The sequence below is a fragment of the Globicephala melas genome, chromosome 2, assembly GCF_963455315.2.
Source record: "Globicephala melas chromosome 2, mGloMel1.2, whole genome shotgun sequence".
In the NCBI taxonomy this organism is placed as follows: Eukaryota; Metazoa; Chordata; class Mammalia; order Artiodactyla; family Delphinidae; genus Globicephala; species Globicephala melas.
The window spans coordinates 60,020,313-60,030,025 of NC_083315.2; the positions used below are offsets into that span (position 1 = coordinate 60,020,313).

Genomic DNA, 9,713 nt, shown 5'->3' on the forward strand with positions numbered 1-9,713 from the left:
AGGACCATGCTGGGTCTCATCGAGCCAGGCTAACAACAAATTCCACTTGAGAAAAAGGGGGACCCACTTTAGCAGGGAACAATGCCTGGCTTACCCTAAAGCATGCAGCCCTAATACTCGACTTTCAGGCATGGATGGAGGGAGCTTAATTCCCTTTGAGAAGAGGTCTCCTTGCTCTCTTCCCATTCATCTCAGGGAACAGCCTGGCCCAGCGCCTCAGTCCCCACACCCTAGGGGTGTGCGAGCGTCCAGGAGCCTCCAGCCCCAGTCAGGCACGGCGAGGCTGAGACCTCAGTCTCCGGCTGCCCTGCGAGGACCCCGCCGCGACGTAGTCCTCGAAGGCAGGCGTGGAGCGGAGCCGGAGACAGCGCCTCCCGCACTCTGCTGACGGTGCACAGGGCTGTCCTTGAGTGGAGAACAGCGGCTCGGGAGCCGAAGGGACGAAGGTGGGGGTGGGGGGTTCCACTGAGGAGTCGGAGAAAGAGGTGCAGCCCCCAGTAGGCCGCTTTGAAATCTCTCCTTGGGAGGGGACAAGGGGTGGCCTTCAGCTGAAACGCGGAAGGGCTCGGGGACCCGGGTCGAAGCGCCGCTTGCCCTGCAGACGCAGTTTTTATTTAGGTTGCCCGTTTATCAGGGCTGGCTCTGGGAGGGCTGATGGCGATTACAGGGAAACTTCACCTGACAGGTCACCCCCTAGCGCTGCCACGGCGCACCACGGTGCGCGCAGCTCTCACGCCCGGGTAGCTGACGACCGGACTGGATCCGAGAGGCTGGTGAGGCTGGGGCCCCAGCTGGGCTGGCTGAGTTAGGGGCGGGGCCTGGCGGTAGGGGCGGGGCTCCTAGGCTCTCAGGCGGGGCCTCAGCCAAAGGCGCGGAGAGCGCGGAGTAGAGCAGCGCCCAGTGGAGAGAAGTGGAAGACGAGGATCGCACCGTCCTAGCCCTAGCCCGCCAGCGTCCACGCAGCTCCCTCACCCTTACCCCGGCCGGCCCTTGCCAGACGCGACCGGCCGCCATGCAGCCCCGGGGCTGAGGCGGCCCAATGGCGAAGCCTGCGTCCCCGCGGTCCCGGCAACGACGGCGCATGGAGAACTTCCGTAAGGTGCACTCAGAGGAGGCGCCGGTGGGGAGCGGGGACGAGGGAGGCGGCCCGGGCTCGGGCCCCTTCGCAGACCTGGCGCCGGGCGCCGTGCACATGCGGGTCAAGGAGGGCAGTAAGATCCGGAACCTGCTGGCCTTCGCCACCGCCAGCATGGCGCAGCCAGCCACGCGCACCATCGTCTTCAGCGGCTGCGGTCGGGCCACCACCAAGACCGTCACGTGCGCCGAGATCCTCAAGCGCCGCCTGGCGGGTCTGCATCAGGTCACGCGGCTGCGCTACCGGAGCGTGCGCGAAGTGTGGCAGAGCCTCCCTCCGGAGCCCACGCCTGGTCAGAAGCCTGGCGAGCCAGCCGCCAGTCTCAGTGTACTTAAGAACGTGCCCAGCCTCGCCATCCTACTTTCCAAGGATTCACTGGATCCGCGCCAACCCGGCTACCAGCCCCCGAACCCCCATCCTGGCCCCTCGTCCCAGCCAGCTGCATCGACGTCCAAGAGGAGTCTAGGGGAACCCGCAGTTGGAGAAGGCTCCGCGAAGCGGTCACAACCTGAGCCAGGTGCTGCTGAAGAGGACCAGACCGCCTGAGAGCTCCGGCCTCTGGGCCACCTAGGTGGGCTGGATCTTACCCCCAGAGCTTCGACCTTGAGATGTACCTCCAGCCTTTCATGCTTTGGTGCTCTGGAACCCACGACCTGGCAGCATGGACCCCAAGGCGACAAGAAGGGGACCCCAGGGAAGCTTCGTGGTGGGGTTGCTCCTTCACCTATGTGGACTGACGACACAGAACTGCACCTTCAGCTTTTCTGAACCATATGGGGACCTTCCTCAGGGGGGGAATGGTGGGCAGTGGGACTCTTGAGCCTTGCTCAGGACCCCCAAGGGTTAAAGGCACCTAGGATTCTTGAAGTGGGCCTGGAGGGTGGAAGCTGAGGAAGGCTCTTGGTATCACCCCACCACTGTCAGCAGAGGGCAAGGGGTTGGAAACCACGCCTGAGGGCAGCAGATTATGAGTTGTGGGGGTGCCCTGTTGTGCCCCTCACCTAGGACACAGTTTCCTTTCTAGTTTCCCTTCCCCTGCTTTTAAGGAGCATCCTGAGATCATGCTGGCAGGGGCATCTCCATAGGTTCTAGCTCTTTTAACATCCCCCTTTCCCAATGCTGGCCCAGAGGGAGAGACCCAGGACAGAACTTCCCATGCTTCCTCCCCTGAGCCCCACAGCTGGAGTCTTGCTTCCAATAAAACAAACACAAAAATGGCTCTGTCCCTGGGTTTTTTCCTAACCAGTTGTCTGTGCAGAGACTGCTCTGGTCTGCCCCCTTGTGTCTCAGTCCCCTCCAGCCTGGATCCTTAGCCTTTGGAGTCTTAGGGGTCAGGCACAGAAACTGGACAGCTTCAAAATGGTTCAGGGGGCACATTACCCAGTCCCCGGCTTCTCCCTCTTTCTCAGCCCTCCCTGGCTGGCTCTAGCTTAAGGGCTTGTGGCCAGAAGGGGACCATTTTCACCTTACACATTGCTACTAAGGGAAAGGGAGCAGCACATTGCTTTTCTGGATGGGGAAGGAAGGTGAGCATCGATGAACTCTCCTGTCACTGCCAAGGGTGGCAGATCCAACTGGGGTCCCTAAACCTGCAGCCTCCTGCCAATAGACAGCCTTATCCAGAAAGCTGGCACAGAGCCCCCCCATCCCCATGGATAGGGTCTACCCTTCACTGCTTTCTCTCTCTGAGAAAGGACAGCACACCCTTGGGAGAGGGGGAGGAGAGACGGAGCGCAAATCCACTGCTGGAAATTACTATTCAGCAGAGAAACTGGGACTTGGGTTGTGAATCACTGCAGGCTCCCTGATAAGCTGCTGCCTCCAGCCCTGCACAGCTGTCTGTTGAGAGATAATGGCCTTATAAGCCTTTCTGCCCAACTCCAAGTAAGGTGGGAGGGTGGAGAGAGTGCTGTGTGTACTGGAAGCACTCTAGCAGGTAGGGCGGCAGCGGCGGGGGGCACATAGCCCTGGGATCTCAGGGGACCTGCCCCCTTGCAACTTAACAGCATCCTTGCAAAGGAGGAGATGGGGAAGTATGTAAGTCACTTGGTAGGCAGAAACCTGAAATAAATCCTGCTGGTAACAAGAGGTAGGTTTCTGCAGTTGACAGAAGGGGCTCTTTGGGGAGTCAACCCCACCCCCCTATCTCGGCTTCAGCTTTGGATCAGAGAGCCCTGCCATACAGATTCTGACACTGGTTGCCCTCCCCAATTTCTTGTTCTTGATAAGTCCCTAGGAGGGCCAAGGGGTTTGTGTGTGCTTGTCTGACTCTCAGTGGTGGCCCAAGAAGTGTGGAGAGAACGTAAACTATCCTGACAACTAAGGTGCCCTGGGCTGGCACTGGGCGTCTGCATCTAAAGTACATGATAAAACTTGGAAGAGGTCCTGCATGGTAGGATCTTAAGAGAGACTGGTCTTGGTTCTGGAAAATGGCCAACTTTCCAAGACCACCAGTGTCTGAAGTCCTGATTGCCGGGTCACCAGGACTATGCAAGAAGAGACTTTCTCTTTTGATGCCTTGGGTCAGGTAAGTCCCCTTCATGTTGTTTCCCAACCTTCAGAGCGTTAACCTGTTCACATGTGGGCTGTTTCTGCCCCCATGCTAGAAAGCAGGTTATGAAACTGGCTTTCTTTTGTGTACCTCTACTCTACCCCAGCAGCTTCAGTTCCCAGGATTTTGATAGGTGCTCATGGGTGCCAATGGAACCCAGCACCTGTGAGCTCCCCACCCCTGCTTTACTGGACCCTCTGGCCCTGCTGACCCGGGAGCAGGCTCCAAAGGAAGGTGACAGATATCCCTATACATCCCCACGCCCAAGGCTAAGGTGGGAACCTGAGAAGTGCTGGAGTAAGGCAAGGAGTGGCAAGGGGAGCATCTCAAGAGACGCTCACTTTGAGAACTGACTAGTGGCAGAATGGGAGGGAGTGGGAAACCCCACTACCACCACCACAACCGTGAGACCTCATCTTTCCAATAGTGGCCTCTAACCAAGAGCTTCCTGGGCCCTGCCTTGGGGCACTTCCAGGCTAGGGGTGTCAGTGAAAACTCACACCCACAAAACTGTCCCGTCACACAATCAAAATCCATTTGGGAACATAAATGTGTATCATCCAAGGCCAGAGCATGTGGTCAGATGGGCCGTGGACCACCAGCTGGACCTCGGGGGACTTCATTATTATGCCAAGTCTCAGTCTAGGCCCAGGGTGGGACTGGGGTGGAAGGATCCGAATAATCCGACATTGTTTCTGCCGCAACGATGTCCCAGTCTAGGAGAGAGAAAAAAGAAAGTTACAGCACAATGCAGTGATAGTGGGAGAAGGGAGCTCTGAGAAGAGGCATTTAATTCGCTCAGAGGTGTTGATGGAGCCGGTTCCCCAATGATCAGAAGGAATTAGCCAGCTGGACAGGACTGGACAGGGAATTCCAGGCAGAAGACAGAGAGGTGATGCTTGTCTGGTGTTGAGGCAGCCACAAGTGTCTGAAGGAAGCATGGCAAGAGGCAGGTGGGACTGGAATACCAGGTGGGAGCTAGGTCACAAGGAGCCTCCCTGAATGAAGGGGAGGGGGCAGGGAGTGGAAGCCAGGGAGTGCCCTGGTCTGACTGATGTTTGAGAAGGATCCCTCTGGCACCTGTGTAGGTGGGAGGTGGATTGGAAGGGGCCTGACTGCATTCCATATACTGCAGGGAGGTAGGAGATGGGACAGTGGGAGTGGGGACAGAGATGGGGACAGATATGAGAGCTACCCAGGCTAGGTAGGATTTCACTGCCATTACAGCCAGGATAGAGAAGGGTTTCTCCTTGTGGCTTTAACCCTAGCTTGGCCAGGACTTAGCCTGCCTTCCTGGCATCAAACAATAGATGGATTTTGGTGGGGAAGGGGAGTGAGGTAGGGGGGTCCACAGCTTTAAATTGGTAAAAGCTTTAGAAGCTCTTGTCCACTGCCCATGAATGTGCCAGGGCATGTTCACTGTACAGTTGGGGGAAGACCTGGGTCAGACACTCCCACCCTGCCACACCCATCTCCCCTACCAGCTCCCTTCATGTCCCTGCCCCTACTCCATAGTTCTGCAGTTTGGATCATTGCTATACCCATACTAGCCACTAGGGACTCTCTAGTCCCCTCTATTTCACTGAGATGTTGAAATACTTACAGGTCTCCCAGAGAGAAGGGCAATTGAAGAAAAAGAAGGAGGAAATATAGTCACAGGAAGGTCTCCTTGGTGACACCAGGTTTCTTCCTGTCAGAGCACAGACCTTAGTTTATAATTGTGCCCTCATTATTGTGAACCTCTGGTTGTCAGTCACCCCAGTAAACCATAAGCCATGATTGAATGGATCCTGCCTGCCTTGCTCCCTACCCAGATCTTGGAACACAGGAAGCCCACAGAGAGCTGTTGACTGAGTGAGTAAAGACTGGCTGAACCAGATTTCTGAACTGTTCGGATGCCACATCAAAGTCCTTAACTGTCCAGCCCCATAAACAGTGACCAAATGTTCCCCTTTTCCCCACCACTGCTTATCCCCTGTCCCCACCGTCTGGGCCCTTGGGTTTTACCTTCTCTTTGAAGAAGCTAAGGGTCACCATGGTGATATCAAACTTGAGGATTCTGACATCTGCTGACTATTATAGATACTGTGAGTTGAACTGTGTCCTTCCGAAAGGTATTTTGAAGGCTTAACCCCTGATACCTGTTAATGTGACCTTATTTGGAAATAGGGTCTTTGCAGATGTAATTAATATGTAAGGTGAGGTCATTCTGAAGTAGGACGAGTCCTTAATCCAATATATCCTTATAAGAAGAGGAGAAGAGGGGGCTTCCCTGGTGGCTCAGTGGTTGGGAGTCCGCCTGCCGATGCAGGGGACGCGGGTTCGTGCCCCGGTCCGGCAGGATCCCACATGCCACGGAGTGGCTGGGCCCACGAGCCATGGCCGCTGAGCCTGCGCGTCCAGAGCCTGTGCTCCGCAACGGGAGAGGCCACAGCAGTGAGAGGCCCGCATACCGCAAAAAAAAAAAAAAAAGAGGAGAAGAAACAGAGACAGACACGTAGAGGGAAGAATGGCATGTGAAGTTGGAGGCAGAGATTGGAGTTTATGCAGCTGCAAAACAAGGAATGCCATAGGTCGCCAGCGAACAACAGAAGGTAAGAAAAAGGTACAGAATGGAGTCTTCCCTAGAGCCTTCAGAGAGAGCATGGTCCTGCAGACATCTTGATTTTGGACTTCTAGCTTCCAGAACTATGAGAGAATACATTTCTGTTGTTTTAAGTCATCCAGCCTGTGTTACTTTGCTAAAGCAGCCCTAAGAAACTAATACGATAGGTATTCCCACCACCTTCAGTGGGAATAGGGAAAAGGAATATGGGGTGTTTGCCAAGGTCCAGTCTTGCATGGACAGAGGGTCTCTGCAGGTTTCTGCTAGCAAATATGAAGCCTGGTGTCATATTGAACAGGCTTTGCAGGAAATGAGGCTGACTCTGATCTGGAGCAAGTTAATTCTTCTCTGAGCCTCAGCTTTCTCATCTACAAAATGGGACAGATCGCTGTGGGGACAATACCAGGCTTCCCAATCATTCATCATCAGAATCACCTAGGGCACTTGTTTAAAATATAGATTGCATGTTATATGTTAATTATACCTCAATTTTTAAAAAATACAGATTGCCGGGGTTGAACTCCAAAGCAACGGGATCAGAATATCCCAGGAAGGACCTGGAAATGGGCAGTTCAATTAGATCCTCAGGTGATTTTGATGATTAATCAAGGTTGCCTAGTCCCTGAGATAATATATAGAAGGAGCGGCACTCCCACTGGTAAGAGACCCAAAGGTAAATCCCCTTCTCTTTCCCTTCCCATTCAGCCATGGAGAGAAACTCAACTGTTGAAGAACTGTTGAGAGCTGCCCCCTACAGCTGGTGCTGGAAAAGAGAGTCTCTTGGCTCAAGGAGCTGGGGGACACAGGAAGAAACCTTTAGGAGAGCAGCTAATGAACTCAGAACACAAAGTACCCCTGCCCTGGGCTCTGTTTCCTGATTGGAAACTGGGGGTGTGGGGCTCAGTTCAGACAGCTACAAAAACTCAGCTTTCTTTGTTTAAAAAAAAAATTATAAGGATGTGGAAAACATGGAACCTCCTACATTGCTGGCAGGAACGTAAAATGATGTAGGCTGCTTTGAAGCAGCTTGGCAGTTCCTCAAAAAGTTAAACATAGACTTACCTTATAACCCATATCATACTCCTAGATATATATCCAAAATAATGGAACACGTGTCCACACAAAAACATGTCCGCAAATGTTCGCAGCAGCCTTATTCATAATAGCCAAAAAGTGGAAATAGCTCAAATGTCCATAAACTGATGAATGGGCAAACAAAATGTGGAATATCCATATGATGGAGTATAATTCTGCCATAAAAAGGAATGAAGTACTGATTACAACATGGAGGAACCCTGAAAACATTATGCTGAGTGAAAGAAGCCAGACGAAATAACATTCATATTTATATGAAATGTACAGCATAGGCAAATCCATAGAGACAGAAAGTAGATTAGTGGTTGCCTAGGGCTGGTGGGGTAGGGGGAATGGGGAGTGACTGCCATCGGGTATGGAGTTTCTCTTTGGCGTGATGCAAATGTCCTGGAATTAGATAATGATAATGCTTATACCACATAGTGAGTATACAAAAAAACACTGAATTATACACTTTAAAAGGATGAATTTTATGGTATGTGAGTTATATCTCAATCAAAAATGATATCCTTTAATGATGTTCTGATCATAAAAGAAATAATTGAGGAAATTACATAAGTATTAATTGATTAATTATGAAAAAGTACCATTAGAGCTCTCCTACCCATACTGTATGGTGGCCCCCCACAGGATCACCTTTGAAGGCTCCTGCCACCCTTTCTCCCTGATTCCCAGGTAATCTATATGGTGTGTTTGTCCCCCCCCCCACCTCCATGCCTTGTCCCTCATCTCACAACCTGCCATGCCTTGGGAAAAGAACTCTCTATAATTTACAACAGAAGAATACAACACTCACCATTTATTGAGCTCCATTTATTGAGCTATGTCCAGCCAGGACATAGTATTTTATATGCATTATCTTATATAATCTTCCCAATAACCTATTAAGTAGGTTCTATCGTTATTCTTTTTTTTAATATAAATTTATAAATTTATTGGGACTTCCCTGGTGACACAGCGGTTAAGAATCCGCCTGTCAAAGCAGGGGACACGGGTTTGAGCCCTGGTCCGGGAAGATCCCACATGCCTCAGAGCAACTAAGCCCGTGTGCCACAACTACTGAGCCTGAGCTCTAGAGCCCGTGAGCCAGAACTACTGAGTCTGCATGCCACAACTACTGAAGCCCGCGCACCTAGAGCCCATGCTCCACAACGAGAGAAGCCACCGCAATGAGAAGCCCGCTCACAGCAACGAAGAGTAGCCCCCGCTTGCCGCAACTAGAGAAAGCACAGGCTCTAGGAACACAGGCTTCAGTAGTTGTAGCTCACGGGCTCTAGGTGCACAGGCTTCAGTAGTTGCGGCACACGGACCCAGTAATCCATTTACTTTGAATTAATCAAAAGAGAGATAACGCTGGATGTGCCTGACCTGGTTAGATGAGGTCTTTAAAGGAGGGTGAAGTGTCAGAGATACTCTCCTGCTGGTTTGAAGAAATAAGTGGTGGTATTGTGAGAGGGTCTATGGAGGGTCCATGTGGTAAGGCCCTGAGGGTGGACTCTAGGAGCTGAGAGTGATCCTTGGCTGACAGCAAGAAAAAAATGGGGACTCAGTCCTACCACTGTAAGGAACTGAATTCTGCCAACAACCTAAACAAGCTTGGAAGAGGACTCTGAGCTCCAGATGAGAATACAGTCCTGGCTGACATCTTGATTTCAGTCTTGTCAGAAGACCCTGAGTAGAAAACCAGTTATGCTATGAAGGCATAACTGACCTACAGAAACTGGGCAATAATAAATGGATATTGTTTTAAGCTGCTTAGTTTGTGGTAAATTGGTATGCAGCAACAAAAAAAAACCCTAAAACAGGTGATGAGGGCTTAGAACTGCCCTCAAAGTAGCAGGGGATTCAGAATTTGCTGGGAAGTCAGCAAAGCCTACCTTTATGGGTGGTGGGGAAAGAAAATTTCTGGAGTCAGACAAAACTGGCCTCAAATCTAACTAAGCACTACTGTTTATCAGCTGTGTGATTCTTGGGCAATGTCCTCTGAGTCTATTTCTTCATCCATAAAATAGGGATAAATACTTATCTCACAACGTTATAAGGCTTAGATGGGATAATAAATAGTTTGTAGCATGCAGTAGCACATAATAAATTATGGTCATAATTGTTTCTGAAAACAACAACAACAAAAACACGCAACACTCCTGTAGCCAATCTAAGGTCCTGTAGGCCAAGTGGAGAGACTGACAGCAGAGACCAGTTGGGATTCAGTTGCCATATACCCCAGTGGGTTTTTTGTTTTGTTTTTTTGGCTGCGCAAGGCTTCAGGGATCTTAGTTCCCCCACCAGGGACTGAACCCAGGCCATGGCAGTGAAAGCGCCGGGTC

General features: G+C 51.7%; 1 protein-coding gene across 1 annotated transcript; it reads left to right on the forward strand.

Annotated features, from left to right (window-relative positions):
- The first annotated feature begins 876 nt into the window (after window positions 1–876).
- RPP25 (ribonuclease P and MRP subunit p25) lies at window positions 877–2,339 on the forward strand. The gene has a single exon (XM_030874952.2). The coding sequence runs from the start codon at window positions 1,040–1,042 to the stop codon at window positions 1,679–1,681; it is 642 nt and encodes a 213-aa protein (XP_030730812.1). The 5' UTR covers window positions 877–1,039; the 3' UTR covers window positions 1,682–2,339.
- The last annotated feature ends 7,374 nt before the right edge of the window (window positions 2,340–9,713 follow it).